The sequence below is a fragment of the Phacochoerus africanus genome, chromosome 13 (assembly GCF_016906955.1).
Source record: "Phacochoerus africanus isolate WHEZ1 chromosome 13, ROS_Pafr_v1, whole genome shotgun sequence".
In the NCBI taxonomy this organism is placed as follows: domain Eukaryota; kingdom Metazoa; phylum Chordata; class Mammalia; order Artiodactyla; family Suidae; genus Phacochoerus; species Phacochoerus africanus.
The window spans coordinates 48,935,054-48,960,840 of record NC_062556.1 but is presented as its reverse complement, the minus strand read 5'-3'; the positions used below and the strand labels follow the sequence as shown (position 1 = coordinate 48,960,840).

The 25,787-nt window shown below is 43.7% G+C and overlaps 1 protein-coding gene and 1 long non-coding RNA gene across 2 annotated transcripts in view; one reads left to right on the top strand and one right to left on the bottom strand.

Moving 5' to 3' along the window:
* Window positions 1-25,787, top strand: part of LOC125113630 (uncharacterized) — a 479,447-nt gene that overhangs the window by 4,081 nt on the left and 449,579 nt on the right. Inside the window, exon 2 of the long non-coding RNA XR_007131518.1 lies at window positions 6,479-6,650. This is a non-coding gene — a long non-coding RNA (uncharacterized LOC125113630). The remainder of the gene's footprint in view (window positions 1-6,478; window positions 6,651-25,787) is intronic.
* Window positions 13,037-23,533, bottom strand: ACOD1 (aconitate decarboxylase 1). The gene is made up of 5 exons (XM_047756444.1): window positions 23,396-23,533; window positions 19,031-19,192; window positions 18,078-18,167; window positions 16,480-16,685; window positions 13,037-15,129 (listed from the first exon to the last, which is right to left on the bottom strand). The coding sequence occupies exons 1-5, from the start codon at window positions 23,405-23,407 to the stop codon at window positions 14,184-14,186; spliced, it is 1,416 nt and encodes a 471-aa protein (XP_047612400.1). The 5' UTR covers window positions 23,408-23,533; the 3' UTR covers window positions 13,037-14,183.

Here is a 25,787-nt window from a genome sequence, read left to right as displayed (position 1 = left end):
CTTTACAATTTTCTAGTTATTTATTGAATATATTTTTTACTTCTCTTGTGAACAGTTTGTTAATATTGTCAAGGAAGCCAGCTTCAGAACAAAAACTTCTCTTTTCTTTCACGTATATCAAGCAAAAGGAAGCAGTGCCTACCCTTTGGTGAACAGAAATACACTATTATTAAGGTTTTGACACAGCTGACATTTACTATATTTAGGCTTTCCAACAGCCCTATGCAAAAGGTGCTACTTCCTCTTTCAGATGAGGAAATGTAGATGAGATATTGAGTAACTTTCCCAGTATCACACAAGGTAAGTCCCCAGCAGACAGACCTGGAACCTGCTCCCACCACCAGGATATGTTACTTCTCAATTTGACTGATGCTCTCCTCCTCCTTCTTCTATTGCTCCTTATCCTCAATGACATGGGCAGATTCATAGGTATTTTCATAGGCAGCCGACCTTTCCCTTGCCCGATGTCGGCGCCATGTACACTTCTTTCTAAATTCGGGCATCACTGATGGTCTTAGGCTATGAAAATGTCCTCCTGGTCAGGAGTAGAATCAACCTCACGGGTTTGCAATCTTCCATCTATGGCTTATGACCAGCATCTCACTTCCAGGCTAAGGAAGGTTTCTTCTTGAAAGTAGATATAGTGCTGTATTTAGCATATGGCACATAACAAGGGCTCAGTAAATTTTTATTGGAGGAAGATAGGGCTAATAATTTAAAGATCTAGTAGGGAAGTAGAGCTGTAATCTGTCAATATATGAAGTTGTATGAAAGAACACTCAGGGAGCACCCTAGCTAAACCAGGTTAACACATTCTTTGCTCTTTCTTCCCTGTGATTATAGAAGAAAACTAAGTTACACATAGGGATTTTGGACTTTCTAAAAACTTGGTACCTCTGTGAAACGCAAAATATCAGGAAGAACATTGTATCCTAGCCAAGACTGCCTTCTTTCACTGCCCTTAGTTACAGTCCACATTATATCTGGACATCAGTCTTTCCTTTTTTTTTTTTTGTTTGTCTTTTTGTCTTTTTCTAGGGCCGCAGCTGGAGCATATGGAGGTTCCCAGGCTAGGGGTCTAATCGGAGCTGTAGCTGCCAGCCTACGCCACAGCAACAGCAACGTGGGATCTGAGCCACGTCTGCGAACTACACCACAGCTCACAGCAACGCCAGATCCTTAACCCACTGAGCAAGGCCAGGGATCAAACCTGCAACCTCATGGTTCCTAGTCGGATTCATTAACCACGAAGCCATGACGGGAACTCCAGTCTTTCCATTTTAAGTGTCCTAAGAAACGATTTGTCCTTCAGCTCTGATGCAGATAAAATGTGCAGTGGCATGTCTCATTCAGTTTCATCTGTCAAAAACACCAGTTAGCCTTCCAGCTTTGGAGCCCAGCAGTTAAAAAAACCTATTGTACAGGATGAAAAAGAAAAATTTTTTTCAATTGAAGTGTAATTTGTTTGCAATATTGTGTTAGTTTCAGGTGTACAGCAAAGCAATTCAGTTATGTATGTGTGTGCATGCTTATTTTCCATTTTGAGCTATTACAAGATACTGAGTATAGTTCTCCGTGCTATACAATAAGTCCTTGTTGCTTATCTATTTTACACATAATGCTTTGTATGTTAATCCTGCACTCCCAAATTATCCCTCTCCCCCTCTCTTTCCCCTTTGGTAACCATAAGTTTGTTTTCTAGGTCCGTGAGCCTGTTTCTATTTGTTGTTGTTTTTTCACCCTCAGCATGTGGAAGTTCCCAGGCTAGGGGTCGAATCTGGGCTGCAGCTACTGGCCTACACCACAGCTCACCGCAGTACTGGATACTAACCCACAGAGTGAGGCCAGGGATCAAACCCACATCCTCATGGATACTATTGAGGTTCCTTACCGCTGAGCCACCATGGGAACTCCTGTTTCTGTTTTGTATATAGATTCATTTGTATAAGTGAAATGTTTTAAATTTAATAATTGTGTATATAAATACAGAGGTTCTCTTTTGAAATAAGTTGCCTGGAAGTTACTTTAGTCCAGCTAAAGATAGAATCCATTTTTTTTCCTCTTTAATTAAAGATAACTTTGAAAGTTACGGGTTAATGGTCAGTAAAATCTAGATTATTCCTTCCACACCTTCTCTTCTTTCCCAACACAAAGGACAGAAGAGCTGCAGCCTTCTCAGATCAGGATGTGCAGCTTGAGCTGGCTTGCTGTCTCCTACTCCTGACTGGTGACCTCTGGGAACACCCTCTTTGTAGGACTGTGCATTTAGACCAGTTCGCCGACAGGGGGCGCGTGGGTGCAGACCCAGAGCTGGGCTCAGCGGTCCAGCCTTCCTCCTGGTGTCAGCAGCGTTTCTAGGGCTGCCAAGTGCATCAGATTTACCCAGGGCTGTGCACCTGAGGTGCTGGGACGAGGACGAGACAACCTGCGGGCGGAGTAGGGTGTGGCTTACTTCTTTCTACTTTGGCATTACATACTTCTCCATTGTCCCTTCCACTACTGAACTGTGCCTTAGACCAAAAATGGGTGTTCACCATCCAAGTGTGAAAGCAGGGCTTCCGTGGCTTTAGCGGCCCCCTTGCAGCAGCCTGAGAAACACACCCAAGGGGCTGCCCCTCGCCAACAGATGTTTTTTTGTTTTATTTTGGTAGTAAAATGTACATAATAAGCTTTATCATTGTAAGCATTTTAAAATGTACAATTCAGTGGCTTTAGGTACTTTCACAATATTATGCAACCATACCCCTATCCATTTCCAGAACTTTTTCATCCTCAAACTGAAAGTCTGTACCTTTTTGTGATATTGTCATTTATTATACATATCTATTCGGTCATCCTGCAGTTTTTTGTCTCAAAGCTCCTAAAACTTACAGAGTTTGACGCGACCATTAAATGTGTCTTTTGTTATGTTAAGGAGGTGCCTTTTAGATGCACCTAAAGGGGCTGATTACCAGGGGACCCAACCAGGTGGTTAGAGGATTGGAACTTTCAGTCCCAGCCCCCTGACATCTGGGTGACAGGAGAGGGACTGGAGCTTGACCCCAAGCCAGTGGCCAATGACTGAATTAATCATGCCTATGAATGATGCCTCCTTAAATTCTCAAAAGGACAGGCAGGGTTGGGAGAGCTTCTGGGTTGGCGAACATATGGAGATTTGGGGAGAGTGGAGGGTTCAGAGAGGGCTTGGAGGCTCCGCAGCTTTCCCCATACCTTGTCCTATGCTTCTCTTCCATCTGACTCTTCCTGAGTTAAATCCTTTTATAGTAAACGGGTCATGTTTACTATAATTCATGTTGCTCTGAGGTGTTGCTCTAGCTGCTCTAGCAAATTAATCAAGTCCGAGGAGGGGATATTGGATTTTTTTGATCTATAGCTGGTTGATCAGAAGCACAGGTGACAAGTTGGGCTTGTGACTGGTGTCTGAAGTGGGAGCAGTCTTGTAGGACGAAGTCCTTACCCTGTGGGATTGGAAGCTATTTCCGGGTAGAGAGTGTCAGAATTGAGATGAATTTGTGGGACACCCAGCAGGTGTATGAGAATTGCTTGTTGGCTCAGGGGGGAAAAGCCACACACTAAAGGTGGTTGCAGAATCTTACCAGTAAACAATAATTCTCCATTCTGCTCTCTCCCCAGCCTCTGGTAACCTCTACTTTCTGTCTCCCTGAATTTCACTACTCTAGGTACCTGATATAAATGGAATCATACAATATTTGTCCTTTTGCGACTGGCTTATTTCACTTAATATAATTCCTTTAAGGCTCATCCAAGTTGTAGCATGTATCAAAATTCCATTCCTTTTTAAGGCTGAATAATATTCCCTTGCATGCATATATCACATCAGTTGTTCCATCCAAGATGTTTGGGTTGTTTTTACCTTTTGGCTGTACTGAATAATGCCACCATGAACATTGGTGTGGAAGTGTCTGCTGAGTCCCTGCTTTTCGTTCTTTTTGTATACATCTAGAAGTGGAATTTTTGGATTATAGGGTAATTCTATGTATAACTTTTTTTTTGTCTTTTTGTCTTTTCTAGGGCCACACCTGAGGCATATGGAGGTTCCTAGGCTAGGGGTCTAATTGGAGCTGTAGCCGTCAGCCTACACCAGAGCTACAGTAGCAGGATCCGAGCCAAGTCTGCAACCTACACCACAGCTCACAGCAACTCCCGATCTATGTTTAACTTTTTGAGGACCCACTATACTGATTTCCACAGTAATGGCTACACCATTCTTTTAAATAATAATTTGAGATATACTGCTCCATAATTTTTTTTTTTGGTCATTTTTGTCTTTTTAGGGCCGTGCCCATGGCATATATGGAGGTTCCCAGGCTAGGGGTCTAATGGGAGCCACAGCAATGCTGGATCCTAGCTGTGTCTGCAACCTACACAACAGCTCATGGCAACGCCAGATCCTTAACCCACTGAATGAGGCCAGGGGTTGAACCCGCAACCTATGGTTCCTAGTTGGATTCATTTCCGCTGTGCCATGATGGGAACTCCGGCTCCATGATTTTTTGACTGTAGGACTTGAAGTTTGAAGACAAAGGACATACCTATTCCTACAGAACTCACTGAGTTTCCCCAGGAGGAAAAATGACTTATTCAAGGTCATTACGAGTTAGTTACAAAGCTTATTCTTTGAGAAGCTAGACATCCTCTAAAATTTAGGAAAAGAAACTATTTAACACCTGTTTAACTTGGAGGGTATTACAATTTATGTGGCTGATATTCACTCATTTGTTCAACAAGTAGTTATTGACTTTCCTAGATGGTGAAGGGCAATGTCCTATCTGCTTGGGTTTGTTGTTGTTTCATGAGCCCAGGTGTCTGTCCTTGAGATAAAGTCCCTCAGATATAGAGGGATTTGTTTATCCTTTTTTTTTCCCTTTTTTTTTAGGGCCACACTGCAGCATGTGGAGGTTCCCAGGCTAGGGGTCAAATCAGAGCTCTTGCTGCCAGCCTATGCCACAGCCACAGCAAAGCCAGATCCCAGCAGCATCTGTGACCTACACCACAGCTCAGGGCAATGCTGATCCTTAACCCACTGAGCGAGGCCAGGGATTGAACCTGTGTCCTCATGGATACTAGTTGGCTTCATTACTGCTGAGCCACAAGGAGAATTCCAAGGGACTTGTTTACTCTTGATTACAGTGCAGCACTTTTTTAAACAGTCCAAGGGACACACAAGTGTTCCCACTTCCAAGTGTGTTTGATCTTTACCTCCACCTTCAGCAGGTGCATCCAATTCATTCCATAAAGCAACCATAGGCTGATCTGTTTCCAGAATTACGGTTTTAAAAACCAGTCTGTGTTTGTTTGCAGCTGTCCTTCTTGCCCTTCAGAACATTCTAAGTCTTTTCACGAATAATGGGACCTGTGCATGCTTAGGATCTCCCTCATATATATCACAGATGGGAGATATTACTCAGTTTTGCAAAACCAAAACTATGGGGCAGAGAGAATGTTTAGGTTATTAACATACATTTTAATCAAATACAGAGTTTATCACAGGAGGCTGAGACTCATGACCTTATGCTTTCTAGCCCTAATGATGCCCTCTCAGAGTCAGGGGACATTTGACTCAGACCAGCCTTGTCCACCTCCAGGTGAAGTGGACCTCCAGCTGGGGGTAGAGAAGAAGGCACTGAAGAAGTTATGACTCAAAGGCCACCCTCAGTATATGGCTTCTGCCCTGAGCTTTCTCTGTTGCCTCCAAAGCCTGTCTCCCCAGATCAGTGCCGCTGCAGGTTTGAAGAGTTGGGGGCAAGGGAATTGGAGCGATCCCTCCCCCTCCACATGTTTTTGATGGCAAACCAGGGGTGTTAATCCAGAGTTTGGTGGGGCTGGGTATCTGGACGTGGGGCAAGTGAGCACTTCCAAATCTGCTTTGGGCTCTTGGCATTAAAGCCCCTGGGATTTTAACCCAGAGACCCGAGGTTATGAGTTTTCTCTCTCATTTGCTTTAGATCAGCAGTTGCCAACCCTGACAAGTGGTGAACTCCTAACACGCAGCCAGGGTTGGGAATCACTGCTTTGGAAATATTTCAAGGGCTAATTTCATCAATTCTCCCATGTTTTGGAGTCCTGTGTAAGTCCTATCTATAACATTGGATCATTTCTCTGTCTCTTTAAAAAGCACACACACATACAGAACACACACATGTGTGTGTGCTTTTTATATATGCTTTTCATAAATATATATATACATATACACACACACATATAAATATAAATGCAACCAACCTCTTTCTTTCTGGAAACTAATTTATAGCTCTATTTTTTTTTTCTTCTAAAAGTCCCCTGCAGTTTCTTCCTTCTGGTTGAGCTGTAATATTTGCCATCAGTTTTGGCCCTGAAGGCATACAGAATCACTTAGCGGTTTTCTGACTTTCCTTTCTGGTTTAAGCTCTGAGATTGATTTGCTTGGTTGTTTTCATAGAGGCAATGACATCATTTGTTTTTATTTCTATTTTTGAAGGTGAAGGTATTCGCTCCTAATGCTGAGCAGATGCACATCATTAATCACTTGAAAGAGAGCCCGACAGAAGAGGAGAGAAATGTGCTGGCGGAAGGTGCCAGGAGAGCCCGTGGGGATGCTCAAGACTTGGCAGACCTGAACTTCAGCGAGCTTGATGCTGTCAGGATACCTGGTGAGTTAGCTGAAAGCTGTGAGGCCAACTGTTCATTTTAATTAGTGCTCACTGACGTCCAAACCCTCTTCTTCCCAAAAGAGTGGTGGAGGCTCGGTACCATTTTGAACCCCTGTCCCAGGCTCTAGGTCTGTGGCACTCGAGAATGATTTGGAGAGGTTTTTAGACGTCCTAACAGGAGTTTCCCTGTGACACAGCCAGTTAAGGATCTGGCATTGTCAGTGGCTCGAGTTGGGGATTCAGATCCCTGGCCCGTGCCAAGGATACAGCCAAAAACAAAAACAAAGCCTCCTAGTGCCTGGTCACACCTGAGACCAGTTACATGAGACTCTGGGGGTGGAAATAGACACTGATGCTGCCCGAGGTGATTCTACTGTGCGGCCAAGGTTGAAAACCAGCTCTACCCAGAGTGACCGGTGGTTCACAGACTTGGCTGCACCCAGAATCGCCTGGTGGGCTTCAAAACCATCAATGCCTATGGCCTGAATTTTGGAATTAAGATTCCCAAATGATTCTCATGTGCAGGCAAATTTGGGAACCAGTCAGTGATTTTACCAACGTGTCTTAACTTTAATGAGTTGAGTATATGAATCACCTGGAGATTTTGTTACACTGCAGATTCTGATTCAGCTCCTATGTGACAGGTGGTCTATGGACTACAGCCCACATTTTAAGGCCTCGAGACTCTGGGAATCACAATGGACAGTTGCCTGTTTCTGGACTTTTCTGTGCAGGAATCATTATGGATAGGTGATTGAAAGATAAAAGATTGATTTACAAGTGTAACTGACTTAGACATGTTTTATTTCTTTTCCTTTAGTCCCCTTCATAAAGGAGCTCTACGTTATATTTTATTTTTCAAACAATTCAGTTTTAAGATTATTTTAAACACTCACAATATTCTTGATATTTTGGAGGGCAGTTTGGAGATGTCCCACAGTGAGAACTGGGAGTCATTGCATTGGATCAGGAGTGTATTGCTTGTAGATACTTGTACGTATCTATTTAAATAGGTTGCTTACTGCTCTTTTACATATAGAGTTTTCCAGATGTCTGTAGCTGTATAATAAACGCCACCAAAATGTAGTGGCTTAAACAGTAATGTATGATCTTTCCTGTATCTGTAGGATGACTGGACTTAGCTGGGTTTGCATAAGATCTCTCATGCAGTTGCAGTCAAATAGTGGCTGAAGCTGCAAACCTCTGAAGGCTCTGCTGGGTTGGAAAACACTACAATGATGTCCTCACTCTCATGTTTGGTGCCTGGGCGGAGAATGGCTGGAACAGTTGAGGGCTGGCTGTGTGGCCATGTGGGCATTCCAGGTGATAGTCTTGGGCTTCCTTATAACTCATAAACCTGGCATTGTCTAGAACAAGCATTCCAAGACACCCAGGCTTTCCTCTTACAGTCCAGCCACAGAAGTTCCTCAGCATCATTTCTACTACATTCTGTTGATCAAAAGTGAGACCAGATTCAAGGAGAGGAGAGCATAAAAGGGCATGAATATTGGGAGGCATGGATCCTGGGCACCATCCCTGCAGACTGCTGTACATCATGTGTACACCGAGTTTATTTTGTATGCAACACCCCGGTGGGAGAAGCTGAGGAAAACTTCTTGTATTTGGGCTGCTGGTGTTTTGACAATTTACTGTTTTCTTTCATTGCAAATAGGTTTGCCATAATACAACTTTGTAAAAAATTATTGCCCTTTAGGTCTGATGCTAGAATTAGCGTTTGCATATCTAAGACAGTATTACTTGTCAATCAATACAAAAATTACTGCTATTAAAAAATCTTTTATTCTAGCACACAGGGAGAGGTTTTTGTTTTTAGGAGAAATGAAGTTATCTCAAATGCTTTAAAAATATACAGTTCTACTTTGTACTAAAATTGAAATGTTTAGCAAAAATTAGCATCATGGTGGGTTTCCAGCTTGTGTCTTCAGAATGTCATACTGTCGATGCAAAATGTTGATTATTTCTATGATTATTAGGTTGCTGTAACCTCTTTATGTCTGTCTATACAGCCCACTTGCTGCAAGGACTACATCGAAGCCATGTAAAGGCCCTCATGATTGGGTCTGAGTTCTAGCATTTGGCACCAATTTTTTACAAAAACATCTCTGAGCCACTTTGACAAATATAGGTTGCTATCCTGACTTTAAATTAGTGAATTAAAGTCATTATCCACTCCAGAAGATTTAAAGAAATGCTCTTTTTCTATTCGATTCACATGTGTTACTGCTCTTCTATGCCTTAATTCTTTGCTTAAGAATGAATTGTTCAGAAGTTCTTTTTGTCAGCTGCCTCACATCAGCCAGGGTCCCGTCTTTGCAGGTGGTTTTGAGGTGGCCCAGAGCTGCTCTGGCTTCAGTTCTATAAAGGGCGCTTCCAGCCTTCCACTGTGCTAGGAAGCCCATCAGCTGGTGCTGCATTTCCTGGTGCTGGCAGCTGAAAGCTTCCTGCTTGTGAAGTCACAGTGGGTCAGGAAAATATTGTGGATGGAGGGGAAGAAAAGGATTGAAAAGCTTCCTGCCGGGTAAGCAACTTCTCCTGCGCGCCCTATCTTCCTTTCTGCAGATGAATGTAAGTGTGACTGCTTTTCCGATAGCTTAACAAATTATCTTCCATTATGGGGCTGCGGTATTTGGTGATTGGCATTAAGGTGGGGGTGGGCAGGGTAAGGGACTGTGGTTGAAAGGGATAAGACCAGGTGGCATTGAATCATAGAGAGGATGTATTCTTACAAAATACCCTGGCTTAGACTGTAAGAAAAAATATTTCAACATAGCCCTTCTCTTGTATGATATCATTCAGCTTCATGGGTCCAATTGTGCTTTAATTATTTCCTATTGATTCTAGTATGTATAGCCCTCGTTTCTCTTACTCATTGGCTGTTTCATTGAAGCCTCATGTTGGGACAGATTTCCTGTGTGCCAGCGCCTGGGAGCTTTGTTCTGATATTACAGTGTTTGCGAGGCCCCCGCGAGCTGATGATTCTAACTCTCTTCACAGTCGTCCTGTCAGGTGCCTAAGAAACGGTTTTTCCCACTTGGTTAGATCTCATCTTCTGATAGGTTTGTTGATGCCGACCCAGCCACTGCCACCCCCAGAAGCCTAGATGCAAACACAGCTGCAGCCAAGTGAGAGGATCCTGCCAGTTTCCTACCAACAAAATGATGCAGACCTGTGCCTTCAGGGCCTGGCCCTGAGCATGAAAATTGTGATGGAATAGGAAAAACGATGCGGGGTGTTTTATGATGTATTTGAAAAGTGATACTTTATAGTATGTAGAGGAAGTTATTCAAATAAAATAAATTTCAGCTCCAACCAAATGAATTACACACTCTGTCACTTAATGACAGGTGCTTTCAGAGGGATCTTGACTCTCAGATGAAATAACCTTCGTTGAATTATCCAGATACCCATGGTTTCTAGACAGGCACACCGTCATTTCTATTTTTCATTTTTTTAAAGTCAGAAATAATACTTTCATGCCATGTTTCAAACAGATGGGCATCAGCTGTTCCAAAGCCTTTTTCCTGAATCTCCAGGTTGGCTTCTCTGTGGGCACTGACTATAACTAGGGTAGGCTGACTTGTTTTTAGTAATAGCTCCAACAAAAAGCAGGGAGAATTTTGAGACTTTTTAAATGCAACAACGATGTCTTGAGTGTTTATCTGCATTAACAACTGAACTACTGACTAGACTGATTTTCATGATTTCTGTAAGGTATTTATTCTGTTTTGTATGATTCAGATAAAGCCAGGATACTTTAATCATGATATGTTCTTCTGAGGTGCTAGGCAGCTGTCAATGGGGCACCCAGGGTTTTATCAGGAACCACAGTAGTGGCTTCTAAAACCCTCACCTGCTTTGGATGTTTTTTGAGTGATTGCTTTCTATGAATTATCGCTATGCTATTTTTTTTTTTTTAAACGTAGGGTAGGAGAAGGGAGGAACAGTGGAGCAATTTCACTAATGAGTAATAAAACCTGCAGTGGTGCAGATGGATTTCATTGGCGGGAAGAGAGCACACATGTGCCTGCACACGCAGTCACATGCCCGCACACACACGTGCACCTCTGCTGGAAGGAGAGCGCTGTGGCTGGTCGTGGCTTTGCCCCCTTCCTTGGCTTCCTTGAAACTTTGCTCTGGGCAGGGAAGTCCCGCCGGGATTGACAGGGAAGCCACAGTCCTGCAGTTCCACACGTCCTTCGGTGTCACAGATTACATTCTTCCAGGAAGAGCTGGAAACCCTTGATTCTATTGAAGGAAGGTTCACATACATTGGGCATCCTGGTCCCTGAGCTCAGCTCGGCCTTCAGAAGCTCTCAGTCCCACCAGGGGAAGAATGAAGGAAGCATAGCTGGCCCAGAAGAGGTGCAGTGCACTTTCGTTGTCCTACTTACTGACTCTGCTCACCCCTCTGCGCACTCTAGATTATAAGCTCATGGCTCTAAGATTGTTGCCTAGTTTGTTCACTGTTCTACCACCTGCACCAAGAATGTCCTCTGCACACATTAAGCCTTCAGTTCACATTCGCCGAATTGAATAGATGCCCACCATTCACTCTGCGTCCCCAAAGAGGTTCTCCTGCATAAGCTGTTGCAGACATGAAGGTGATCTCTGTTTTCACAGGGGACCTACCTGTCTGTGATACCTTTTTTGACGGGACTTCTAAGTAAAGTTGTAAAAGATAATATATAAAAATTGCCTTTAAACTCATATTCTCATTTTAAGCACCTGGGTGAAAATCGTTACAGCTCTTTGGTCTGTGGCAGCTCTAAGCCTACTGGGGGTATCAGTTTTAGTTTATAGGATGACAAAACTTACCATTTACGGAGCTCAAATGCTATAGGGCAGAGACAGTTCTTAAGGTGGAGGCCAAGTCGAATTTTTCTGTATCATTTTTCTACTACAAAGCTGCACAAACCAGAAAGGAAGGCATTTCAGGATGGGACAAGATGCGGGGAAAAGGGATAACAAAGCAGGCCAGAGGCCACTGTCTTTGTTAGAGCCTCTTTACAAGGTTGGTGCTTGGCTGGTGCCTGGGAACTTGGCACTTGACCCATTCCCTAACTGATAAAAATGATCCCCTTCGCCTAGACTGTGCAAACAATGTGAATTATGCTGAACACCTGCTTTCCTTTCTGAGGTTTGGAATCATGACTGTTGCTGGGCCGAGGGCGCCTTCATGACCCGCTGTTTATAAAACCCTTGGATGGTCAGTCTCTTCCCAGGGCAAAAACGTCATACACACTTTACTGAATTTTTCACTGCTGAAGAAAGGAGCGCCTTGTCCCTTCACTGGAGGGAGAGAGCATTGAAGGTCTCAGCAGGGGTTTCTTTAGACCTCTACCTGTGCCTTTTTCTCCTGTTGATCCTGTCATTTATCGTGTCTCTATAATAAACTTTAGGCATGAGCACAGCCAGATGTGGAGTCCCATGGGTTCTTTTGGTGCATGCGTGAATGTGTGCATGGTCCTGGGGATACCCCAAATATGTCCTAGCACTAGGGCTCCTCAGAACTGGCAAAGGTGTGTCTGGTGACTGAGGCACTTTGGCCCAAGGTCATGGAGGTGTGCTGAGGGTTCAGAAGTACAGAAAGGGAGCTGGGATAAACCTCTCTGTCAGCTGAAGCCTTTGTCCCAGTCTCAGTGGGTTTTCTCCCTGGTGATCTGGCCCAATCCATGCAGAGGACTCATTTGCCTACATGTCGGGCCTATCACACAATGACAGTGGGCTGAGCAGCATCCTCTGTTGCTGTCCCCAAGGAAGTAGAGGGGAAAAGCTTGCATTTGCCGCAATGCCTGGACATCGGGTCAGAGCTGTCCGAGCCCTGTCTTGGGCCTTCTCAGGGTAGCTTACAAGTTGTCCTTGTTCCTTAGCCTCATGGACAGAAGAGCTGCAGGCTCAGCTTTAACTCTCTCCTTCCATCCAAAGTCTCCACTAGCACTGTGTCCCAAAGATGCCCTAGCTTTTGATCCTCATAGAAAGGAATCATCTAGAGGAGAATGTGGGGAGCCCATCTCTCTCTTTCCTACCTTTCTCTCTTTCTCCATGTTTTTGTATGTGGTCAGGTGAGGGGTGGCTGGGGTGCGGGGCTGACAGTGAAGAGGACCCTTCAGCTCCCCCAGAGGCCCATATTCCTGCCTTCAGTTGACTCTGTGGGTGTAATAACCAATATCAAGGTCACCTTGAGTACTTTTGTCTCCTTCAGGAGAGATTGTCTTCCCCAACCCCTGCTGTTGGTCTGAAGCAAGCTTTAGGGGTGTCAGAGGATAAATTGAGTCATTTAAATGTTTAAGAGAGTTTAGTTGAGCAAAAATTGATTTGAATCATGCAGCACCCAATCTAGCAAGTAAAAAGGGGCTCCAAGAAGCAGTACGAAATGAATTTCATAGACAGAAGGGTGTGGGAACAAGGAAGTTATACTAGGAAAAAGAGTGGACTGATCATTGCAAGGTTTCTTTCCTTTAGCGGATGGCTGGGGTCTACCAGGCTGATTAACTTAATAGTGCTAATCAGAGTTCTGATTGTCTGGTTTAAAATTCCACTCCTGGGAGAGCTAAAGTAGTAATTCAGTTAAGTCTCAATTTGGTGGATATGGGCTTAGCATAAACAACTCCATTTTGGGTCTGTTGTCTTGTTTTCAATAGGAGTTATGTGAACTTATTATTAATGGCCCTTATATCTTGCCCCTAGAAACTTTTGAAATGTAGCAAGACAGGATAATTAAATTTAATCTCAAGGTCACAATAGAAACCATCTCTTCTCTCACTTCCCTTTCAAATCCATCAGCAGTAACATGATGTGTCCTGCTGCACATTCCAGGTAATAAAGAGGCAGCAATAGAAAATTCTAAGTACTGCTTTTGCAGCATTCTACTAATTTTGATATGTGGTATTTTGTTACTGGTTAGTTAGAAATGTTTTATAATTTTCACTACAATTTATTCTGTGACCCAAGAGTTATTTATAGGAATGTTTATTTTTAAACACTTCAGGCTTTCCTAATTATCTTTTTATATTGATTTTTACCTTGATTGCCCTGTGATTAGAGAAAATGATCTGTATGATCCATTGCTTTGAAAATTTGGGATTTTTTTTTTCTTTTTTGCTTTCTTTGGAGCTGCACCCGCAGCATATGGAGGTTCCCAGTCTAAGGGTCTAATTGGAGCTACCGTTGCCAGCCTACGCCACAGCCACAGCAACACAGGATCCAAGCCATGTCTGTGACCTACACCACAGCTCACGGCAATGATGGATCCTTAACCCACTGAGGAAGACCAGAGATCGAACCTGCAACCTCATGGTTCCTAGTTGGATTCATTTCTGCTGCGCCATGATGGGAACTCTGAAAAGTTGAGATTTTACGTCTATGATTCATTTTTGCAAATGTTCTGTGAGATTTTTAAAAGATTGTGACTTCTCTGGTTGTTGAGTGCAGAGTTCTCTATGTGTCCGTCAGATAAGACATAGTGATTGTATTTAAGCCTTGGGAGTGATTGTATAATGGAATTATTAAGTGCTAGATAGATTTTGAAACCATCTCTGGTAGAGAGTGTTCTTTCAGAAGCGCAGTTAACACAGAACAGTCTTCCAGTTCTTCTAGGTTGTCCACTATCTTGATAAGCTTTTCTACTGTGTGACAGGACAATGCCTTGGTGGCATTGGCTCTGAACTTTTCCTGTAGGTCCCTCTGGCTCAGAGGCTTCCTCCAATGACCGTAGAATGTATCAGAGCGTTCTGTGAAGATGGCTCCATCCTTGAGGGCAACGCTTATCTCACAGTACATTGTGTCGAAGTTTGGTAGGTTGTCCTGAGGGTGCTCTAGCTCCACCTTACCAAGCAGCTCTCTCACTTGTGGCCTGTCAATCTGGCATTTGTGGAATGATGGGACAGCGATGGCACCATCGAGCAGGGTGGCACAGGCCACATACTGGAAAGAGTGGCGGGCTTCATGCTCTGAGTCTGGGAAGGGCCTGTTCACATATTGGACATTTGGAATTCTAAGCACAATTCTCTCAATGTGATCAATGGGGAGCAGGGTGCTGTCTCTCACAAGGTGCTTTCTCACAGATGCCGCTGCTTCTGCCACCCAGTGGGTGGCCAAGTGTGCAGGGAAAATCTTGAAAGCCACATCCTGCTGGTCTAGCAGCCAAGTGTGTGAATCCGGGTCTGGAAGAACTTTTGGGGAATAGTTGGCATAGAAGGCCCCAAACCCTGCCTTCATGTCCAAGACTTGCTTATTTCCTTGGAGACCCAGCATTGCCAGAAAAACAGCTTCTATCCCATGCCTGGCAGCGTTGCCAATATGAAGAGGCTTGGTCTGGGTGGCTGCATTTGCCATGGGTGCCCCAGCATGAGAAACAGCAATAGCCAGAGCATCTTGACAATTTCTCATGCTGAGCCCCAAAAACTTTGATGCGGCAGCAGCACTTCCCAAAGTTCCTACCACTGATGGGGGATGAAATCTGAAAAGCAAAAGAGCAAAGAGTTGGAGACTTATAAACCATAAGGAGGCAATATAATGCAGTGATCAGGAGCTTAGATAATGGAGCCCTACCATCTAGGTTTAAATCTTGTCTCTTCTCTTATTAGCTGTGTGATCTTAGAGAAACATCTCTATGTCAGAAAGCTTCTCTGTACCTATTTCAGCTTCTCTGTACCTGTTTTCCCTTACACATAAAATAGTGATAATGATAGCATCTATCTCATAATGTTTTGTGAGTTTTGAATGAATTCACATGCTTATACAACATGTGGTATGTTATTTATAAATGGTACTGTTACAGTTATTGCCAGAAAGGCAAAAGTTTTTAATTGCTGAAAGCCTATGTAAATAACTGTAAAAATTAAGGGCCTTGGAGTTCCCTGGTGGCTCAATGGGTTAGGGATCTGGTGTTGTCACTGCTGTGGCACAGGTGTGATCCCTGGCCTGGGAATCCACATGCCTTGGCTGTGGCAAAAAAAAAAAAAAAAAAAAGGGCCTTGTAGAAATTGAAAATTCACTGGGGGAGTTCCCATTGTGGCTCAGCAGTATTGAGCCCAACTCTTATTCATGAGGATGCCAGTTTGATCCCTGGCCTCACTCAGTGGGTTAAGGACCAGCATTGCTCTGAGCTGTGGTGTAGGTCGCAGATTCGGCTAAGATTCCAAGTTGCTGTGGCTATGGCGTAGGCCGGTGACTGCAGCTCTGATTCAACCCCTAGGCTGGGAACCTCCATATGCTGTGGCCGTGACCCTAAAAAAGACAAAAAAATTAAAAATAAATAAAATTCACTTGGTATTCCAATTAAATAAATTGGAATTTATTCTTTCCTCCAGAAGGCTGGGTCACATGGCACAATAAATATTAGATTGAACCATATGATACAGTCAGCATTTGACTAATTTTGATCTATAGGTTGAGCAGTTGGGTTTATGGTATTCTGAATGTTCTCATTTGTCTGAAGGGCCTTAGCAGATATCGAAGGAGATTCTGCTTTGAGATGAGATGAGGGATACTCAGAGTATCCACAGAAGCCAGGATGATATTATCATCCTGGGGTGAGAGGCTCCAGTTTAGTTCATGGTCCTGGTTGCTGAATGGTTGCTGAAGTCTCCTCTCTAAACCCAGAGGAGACTTTTCTCAGGCACTTCTGGGGTCACACCTTTGTGACTGGATATACAGTTGGATATGTGACCGATGAGTTGGCTTATCTGCCAGCATTACTGTTTACATCTTCAACTGAGCCAACCTCTGTGTCAGAAAGCTCTACAGAGATGGCGACTAATGGACGAAGGGGAAAGTGGCACCTGTGCTGGGTGCCTTTTCTCCATACCTCTTTGGTATGTCATTAGCTTCCTTGGAGAAATGCATGAGTCGGCCTTGCACTTCAATACCAACATTGAAAGCCAGCAGCAGGTCAAGGCCAGAACACTTTGGACTTGGAGGCAGGGCTTCTGATAAAGCCATGAGGACAGGAAGGACAGCTCCAGAAGGGTGGGTGGCAGGGTACCATGTGTCATCAAAATCCATTGAGTGAATCTGTGTGAACAGAAAGACAAACAACAACCAAAACCAAAATGTATTTCCTTGAATGCAATGGCTTTTGGACCAGTAAGTGTTCAGATCAGTAATAACCTTGTTTGATGTGAGATTTTTAGATCTGATTCTCTCAAGATAAAATCTATGAACTGACTGAGATTAATCACATGGCTGGACATGAGACATGCTATCTTCTGGCTGGATCAGGTGGGACGTTGGGGAGCAGCTAGTGACCCCAAGGAGCTTGGGTCTTACTCAGGGTCTGCAGGCCCTGGAAAGATCTATATTCCCCTTATAAACAAAGCTGTAGAACTAGGTGGCTCCCTTCCTCCCACTTCCACCCTTCAAAAAAGTCACATTAAAAGGTTAATGTCATTTATTCCATATCAGGCCATATTTTTTGTACCCTTTTATTATGAAATAATTTCAAACTTGTGGAGAAGTTGCAGGAACTCTTGAATAAGATTAAGCTATATTTTTATTTTTATTATTTATTTATTTATTTTGCATTTCCTTTTTTATATGAAATAGTAGTAATAGCCAGAAGTTCATTTAAAAATAGATTTTTGGAGTTCTTGCTGTGGCATAGTAGGTTAAGAATCTGACTGCAGCATCTCAGGTCGCTGCAAAGCTCAGGGCTTGATCCCCAGCTTGGCGCAACCTTGGGTTAAAGAATCTGGCACTGTCGCCACCACGGCTCGGGATTCAATCCCTGGGCTGAGAACTTTCATATGCCGTGGGTACCGCCATAAAAAAAATAGATTTTTATGTCTATTGGTTGTGGCTGGTGCCTTTCCCATTGCTTACTGGAACATACTCCTGAATGCACAATTAGGTTTGACTTTTAATATTCTGAGCTACTGTCCCCAAAGCCATAAAAATATCTCAGAAGTCCCAACACGTTCATGTCCAAATTATATATATTGCCGATCGTCCCTAACATACTGAAAAACGTAAAAATTGTCAGATGAGAAGTGCTGATTTTTGGTTCAGAAAATATAAACACCATATGGCCATCGTTTCCTTCTCAATAAGCATCTGCTGAATGAATGAATGAATGAATGAAAGGCAGGTTATTGGATAGAAACCAACACTGGCCACAAGAGAAGGAATTGAGTCTGGTTGTTTAATTTAGATTTGAGATACCTTAGGGGTGTTTTTATCTAAATACTTCCATCTTATTTCTGTACTTCTCAACTGAAAAGGTTCAATTCACTGTAAAAACATGAAAACTGAAATTGCTACATAGGAGAGAAGGCAGGCCACTTCACCTCTCTTAACTTCAATGGTCTCAGCAGTAAAATATGGAAACCGGGCAATTTCTGAGATATTTTCTGGCCCTGAAACTATTATGATTATTGAACCATTGAAAAGACATGGAAACTGCCTTACAGCCACACCGTTAACAAAAGCAGCATATGTTGGTGGAAGCCTGAAGTCTGGCCGGCCCCAAACAGTGCTGGATACACTGGAACTATAGATCTGGAATGAAAGAATATCAGTCAGTGATACAAAGTGTGAGCCCAACATGCCAAGTCACCATTGCAAGGGTTGTTCTCCATCTTCGAAGGCCTTACTTTAATACTTCTTATTTGAACCTTTTATGCTGGACTGAAGCCCTCATCACTGGATCTCTGCCTTCCTGGTTGAATATACAGCTTTCTCCATGGAATGGAGAGGAAATGCTAGTTGCTCCATCTGATCCCAGACAGTGATCCCATCCATAAGTGCTCCAGGGTATAAAGTCTGAATTACTGTCACTTATTCCTTGAGGGTACATACTGGGAAGGTAGACTGGTCATCTAGAGCATGTACATTCTATGGAGAGTGGATGCTACATCTCCCACATAAACACTCTGCCCAGGGCGCTGGCCCAGGCTTTTCTCCAGAGAATCTTACAGTCTTTGCATGAACAAATAAATGGTCTGGGGCAGGTGCTACTGCCGCCGAGATTCTTAGGTAAAAATGTGCTTTCAGTCGTAGTTGCAATAAACTTTGAGATATCGCTAGCCTTAAGATTAAAACTGGTCTTAAGATAAGTAAAGGATATGGATACTTAGTAAATACTTAGATAAACTTAGTAAAGGATATGGATGCTTGGTAAATACTTAGGCATACTTCGTAAAGCATATGGATGAATATTAAGACTTAGGTAATAAAGCATAGACAAGTACTAAACTATGTACAACAGTGCTATATACGCCATGCACGATCTCTGAAATGGAGAGGAGAGCAGTGGCATAGGACACAAATGCACGCCCCTGGGCACACTCCTGGGTCCACCTTGTGAGCAGGTGTGTGTGCACACTTGGTTTTATCTCTGAAGTAGTCATTGAGCTTCTTACTTTACTGTATTCACCGGCTTTGTGAAACACTTCTGTACTGGTTCCCAGGAAGCCAACACCCAGGGTGTCCAGAATCATCCTCTTGCTCCTCTGAATGACGTGATCAGTCAGGTGTCCCACTTTCAAGCCGTGGATCACTTTGGCAAAGCTTTCTGTGACAGACTTTAAAGGGACGAGTGTTAGAACAGTGCTGCACTCACTCTGTATTCACACACTTCCTTTCTACCTGAGAACTTTGAGGTATTTTTATGCCAAGTTTACTCCACTGCAGGAAACCCATTTGGTCAAATTAGGTTCAATTCCTGAAAAATGATGTGTGTTAAACAGATGTGTGAGGCAGAGGGGTGTGGACATGCACCACAGTCAGTTTCTGTCTTCAGCTGAGTTGAGGACACAGCCTAGCAGGCAGGTGATGACCACAGAGTGTGCTAGGCTGTGGAGGAGGCTGGGAGGGACGTCTTGGCCATCACGCGGACATGCCTGGGCTGGGGGAGCATTCAGACAGCCAGGAGCTGCCACTAGCAGATGCGAGCCAGGATCTCCTTCATACCCACAGGTCTCCAGGGAGGTCTCACGAGTCTCACTTTTCAGGTGAGGAGATCAAGACTATGAAAGGTGATGTCCCCAAGTCACACAGCTGTAACTTAGTTGAGTCTGGACACAGACCCCTGTAGATCTAACCCCTAAATCAGTGCATCTAGCTCTGAAGCCCCCATCTCCTGAAGTGTAGTCTGAGGAGCATGAACAGAAACCTGGGCTTTTTGCTGAAAAAATGAACATGTCTGGTTTTCCACCCCAGATCTCCAGAATGAGACCCTTCGTAGAACTAGAACATTTGGAAGCATAGCCCAGGGCTCTAGATTTCCCTTAAGCTCTCAAGGTGATTCCTAAGTGCTCTAGTGCTGTCACATCCAATGCGGTGGGCACTCTCCATATGTGGCGATGGAAATGTGACTAGTCCAAACCGAGCCCTGTCACCAGAGGAGAAGAAAACATTGGGTTTTTAAGGCTTAGTAGGAAGAAAAGGAATATAAAGGATCTCATTAATGATACTATTTGGAGTAGACAGTTAAATAAAATGTATTATTAAAATTCATTTCATCAGTTTCTTCTTACTTTTTAAAATATGGCTACTAGAAAATTAAAAATTACACTTGAGAACCACTGCCTGCTCTTTCTGTTGGTGGAGACTTCCTGGAGGTGTAGATGCCTGAGCTGGCAATGCAGACTTAGCAGAGTCAGCCAGGTGAAGGTGCTGAGGATGAAGATGGGGTTTAAAGGCAAGAGGAGGTGGCCTGGGCTGGGCCTTGGAGATGTGAGGGGGTGCAGTGAGTTTAGCAAACTCCAGCTGCAGGGCTGCACACAGGAGGCAGAGAGGAGAGGGAGAATGGGTTTGCAGGCTAGGGCTGGATGGTGAAAGCTACATTCTGCTCTAGACTGTGACATCTACAGGGAGCCATAGCGCTGTCTTAGGAAAGGAAGAGGTATGATCAGAACTGTGTTTTGCAAAGATGCGTGTAGGTGGAGAATGGATGGAGAGGGTAGAGAGGGCAGGTAAGAGACTGCTGCAGTAGATTGTGGATGGGGAAACAGCAGTGCCATTTGCCATGAGAAGGAACACAGAAGAGGAGCAGACTTCTGGGCAACAATGCTGGGCCCATCGCAAACTTGTTGAATGTGAAGTGCAGGTCGTCAGTCATCCTAGCGGAGAAGGCCTTCTGCTTCTACCCACAAACCAGATAATGAAAACCTGCAGGATTATTTGTACTTCGTAAGCAGCAGAGTGCTTTGCATTTCCACTAAATATCAAGTTCCTTGATATTTGTTTGTTTTCTACATGTCTTTATAAGAGCGTGTCTGTTATTTATAGTTAAAAACATCTTCTCTTAAGTCATGTCTCACTATATGCCTAGAGCTTAGTAACACATTGTAAATGTTAGATTGCTTCCCTTCCCTGCTCTGATTATTGACTCATTGTACATCTTCTTTGTCTCTCTCTCTCTCTGAGCATCAGATACCTCATTCTTTCTTTCTTTTCCTTTTTTTTTGCTTTTTTTCCTTTTTAGGGCCACATCCGCAGCATAAGGAGGTTCCCAGGCTAGGGGTCTATTGGGAGACTTGTTTCTACAATCTTTTCTTAGCCTCTCTGTTTCTATTTTCTATGCTGAAAACTCCATCTTGTCCTGCTTTACTTTTACCCTATATTCCTGCTTGAAAAACAGTCGCAGTGCTGGTAAATGACTTGAGAACGAAGACCTAAAGGCATAAGTTATTCATGTGGTCAGGTGAATGAGGACATAATGCATTGGTCTAGGCATGCTGACCCGTGCAGATAGGCACGCTGTTTGCACAGCATGATATGTCCTGTTAAAATAAGAGGAAGAGGAGCCTCAAGGCCCTAGGGGGTTTATGAGGGGTCGTTAGTGGCATATGCATCAGCAAGGAGAATGAGGTGCAAACCTAGGCACGCAGGGTTGCCACAGATAGGCACATGGCAGCACAATGGTGATTCTCTAGATGCTGTGCATGGTCAGTTAATGCCAAGCTTCCTCAATGCTAATGATTGTTAAATACCTAAAGGTCAGAGTAAAAGCTTAACCAGCTACCAGCTACGTGACTTAAAAAAAAATAATAAAAAACTGTTCTGTACCTATAGCCCCCTCCTCACTGTTCTTTTAATCCTAAAGAACACAATAAAAGCAATGTGTTTTCTTGAGGTGGTGCTTTAGGTCCCTGGGACCTTGAGTTCCCCGAGACCTTGAGTTCCCCCGTTCCCACCTTTGACTAAACTAAATATCTCTGTGTCTTGCTTTATGTTCACCTTTTCTTAAGTTTCACAGCACCTGTTCTTCAGCCCTCACCTGCTGAGCTGGTCTCGGCAGGGGTGGAATCAGAGCTATAGTTGCCAGCCTATGACGTACACCACAGCTCATGGCAACACTGGATACTTAACCCACTGAGCGAGTCCAGAGATTGAACCCCTGTCCTCATGGATACTAGTCAGGTTCTAGTGATACCTCATTTTAAAACTGAAGGATGGATGGAGGGTTATTAGATAGAGGATCTGGGATGTCTGAGGCTCTCTGATGCTAAGCTTAGTGCCGGAGCGGAGGTACAAAGGTGGAACCAGTTCCCACCAATTAGTGCCATATTTTCAACTTCTAGACTATCCAGTCAGGGAAACCTTGCCATTTCCAAACAATGGGCTGCCTTTTAAGTCTCTGAAGCTTTGATAGAATAATGAGGGGAGGCCAGAGTCAACCAAGAGAGAGGATGGCTGGAATGGGGAAAGGGTGCTGGGATGGGGAGTTTGGGGTTAGGGTGGAGAATAACAATAACTTTGCTTTTCGTGTGCTAGAAATTTGGGTAAACATATGCAGGGACAGAGAAGGGGAGGGGGAGAGAACTGGCTTGATGATCTGCCAAGGGAAGCTTAGAGATTCAAGTGGTGGTTGGATCCCTTCTTAGAAGCAAAACTTGCTCTTTTTGACCTCTCTTCCCAGCCCTGCAGTTCCCGTTGAGGGCATTTAGTGATGGATGGTCTCTTCAGGGTTAGATCTGACCCAGGAGTGCCTTCTGGGGAAACGTGTTTCCCTGGGGAGCTTGTGTTGGCTGGGTGCCCACAGGGAGCGTGGGAGGTGATCAGCTATCCATCCGTACAGTCCCATAGCGCTAATGACTTTGCAAGTAGGGCCCCACTGTCCCCTGACAAGTCCTGAACCCACCCTGTGTGCCAAAGAATAAATGGCCTCTTTCTGGCTCCTGAGGGAGAGAACACAAGGAAATAAACATGCAGCTGCTCAGCTGACTTTCGCCCTGTGCTCATTCGTTTCTAAAATGTCTTTTTGGTTGTTTTGATTTTCTCCTGGCATTTAAATCTGTTCTTAGTAAAATGCTACGACTAATGTATAAATTAAGGCGAAGTATGCAATTATTTAATGAGTATTTCATGAGTTCTTGCCCTGTGCTAAGTGCCCTAGAATACCCAACCAAGATGCTATGGCTCCTGCCACAAGAAGCGTATCTTCTCCAGGGGCCTAAGAACAGTAAACAGACAACTAGAAATGCAGTCTGGCAATGCCCTAACGGATACAGGCCACACCAGAAGGTTAAAACTCCATGAACTTATAATGATTCATTTTCTTCCTAATTTTATACCAGAGAATCACATCTTTTCTTGGTAAAACACTGATGAAAAACAAGATGCAGTTAAGTAGACCACCCAGAGGCTATGAGAAAAGTTAAAAGGCCTTTGTTGAAGTAGAAGTGGGTAGCTCTTAAAAGGAGAGGGCAACTGAAGAAATTGAGAAGGAAAGGAAAGCTAGAAAAACCAATTTAAATAAGCCACTTAAAAGGAAACAATACCTTGAGCTTCATGTTGTTCCAGAGAGGAGGTTTGCCTCAGGAATGAACTGGGGAGGAATTGCTGTGCGGCTGTCTTTATATCCTGTTCTCTCAAACCCATTCTCTTTCACTGTGTTCTACCTTAAAAATTTCCACCGTTTCAACATCTCCCAACTAATCTTACTTCAACTTCCTCTGCAATGAGTTGTTTAACTTGCCAGTAAATAAGCTAGGAAATACAGTAGCGATGATCAAATGATTTTTCGCAGGCCTCAGAAAAGTACATTGAAGGCAAAACTAGTGTCTTGTTAGACGCCATACATCAAAATCAGAAAAATATTCACACTCTTTCATCTGGGTATTCTATTTCTGAAATCTATCTGAAGGAAATAGACATGGATGTATGGGAGGAAAATAGCAAAAAAATAAAAGAAAATTCACAGACTGACTTCCAAGTTTAAAAATTGGAAAAAATCAAATATCCTGGGAGTTCCCATCGTGGCTTAGTGGTTAACGAATCCAACTAGGAATCATGAGGTTGCGGGTTTGATCTCTGGCCTTGCTCAGTGCGTTGAGGATCCTGAGTTGCCGAGTTGCCGTGAGCTGTGGTGTAGGTTACAGACATGGCTTGGATCCTGCGTTGCTGTGGCTGTGGAGTAGACCGGTGGCTACAGCTCCAGTTAGACCCCTAGCCTGGGAACCTCCATATGCTGCGGGAGCGGTCCTAGAAAAGGCAAAAATGTCCAAACCTTTTGCCTATTCTCAGTCACGGTGAAGTTGCTAGTCTGAACCTAGCTTTGGTCCTCTAGGGAACTGTTGCCCTTGGGCTGTCTGGTCCTGGCCAATTGGTTTGTACTTACAATGGGTACAAAAATCAGGTTATTTAAAATCTGAGCTTGTTGTTCCAGATGTAGTTGCAGAATTCTTCTTTGGGGGAGAATTGCTTTCAGTTTTGGAGGAAATCTCTGTGAGCCCTGCAGTTCTACCTCATCCTGTTACAGGAAGGAGAGTTGGAACAAAGAGGAACTAAATGGTTCTTCATAAAAAAATGCAAAAGCTTTCTAATGGTTGGGTGATATTTGTGGGAGAAGATGTTATAGTAGTTTGCTTCTCTTGCTTGGAGACTGTGGGGAAAGAGTGTTGCCATTCTGGAGGCAGGATTAAGGGCAGGGTCAGTGGGAACCCCCATGGATTGATGTGATGTTCTGGTTATAAGCCAGAACTACTCATGGGGGGGTGGCTGGAGGTGGGGAGGTGGTCAGCAGGGAACCCCAAGTGGAACAGGCAGACAAATTTAAGAAGCAACAAAATCAAATACCTAATTTAAAGTTTCTCTGCAATAGAATAATTTGTTGTCACCCTCAGCAAAGTTTGTTATATACTTCAACCTAGTGTCAGCCATGCTTTGGGGAGTGAAGACAGGGAGGTTGTTTGTATTTGGAGTAAAGAAGGCTAGAGGTACCGAGGGAGAAGCAGAGAGCAGCGACCTGGGGAAGGTACCCTGGTTATCCTAAGTAGTTAAGGAGCAGTCAGAGGAAGGGGGTCCAGTTGTACCCAGTTGGATGGTACAGCGAAGAGGGTCTTGGAAGGATGCATCTGGGGGATGTTTGGATTTTCTTCTTAAGCCAACTGCTGCCTGAAGTGGGCTTCCCAACTGGGGCCCAGACTGGGGAGAGCCAGAGCGAGGCTCAGTATTGGCACACACATTGTGGGCATCAGAATACCATTTCAGACCATCTATTTTATATCAGTGGACTCCCAAGGCAGCTTTCAGTGGAAGGGGAATTTCTGTGTCCAAAAATAAATTGAGTTATTTGGGGGTGGGGTGCAAGATGGGTATTTGAGGGCCATTTGGATAGATTCCAGCAAGGAAGAAAAATCACATTGTAAGATTTCGTGGCTTATTGCTGGATAGTAACAGAAATGCATGTGGATAGTAATCTCATCCAGTTGAAAGGAAATAGACATTTAGTTTGAAAAACACTTAAAATAGAATTCTCCAAGCATTATCTCAGTTGGGAGTTCTGGAGTTTTCAGCTTACTCAGATATTTAAAGACTCCTAAGACTGCTGCTTTTACATGAAAGTAAAGAATGGGCTTCACCCACCTCACTGTGGAAACACTTCATAAAGTGATGATGAGCTTTATCAAGTCTGATGGACTTTAATGAAAGTGCTGTCATTTAGCTTCTCTGAGCTCTCCGTTTTTGCCACTCTTGAATTCAGAAGACAAGTTAGTTCAGTTATTTGCTTGCTTAATTACTTTGTGCCTTTATGGAACTGTGACCAATTTAAAGACTAAGGCTCTCTGTAATTAGAGTCACTTTCTAACTATCCAGGGGCTTAAATGGTAAATCATAGATTGACCGGGGTCTCTCTAATCAAAACCAATTCCAGTTGCCTTTTGCTTCTAG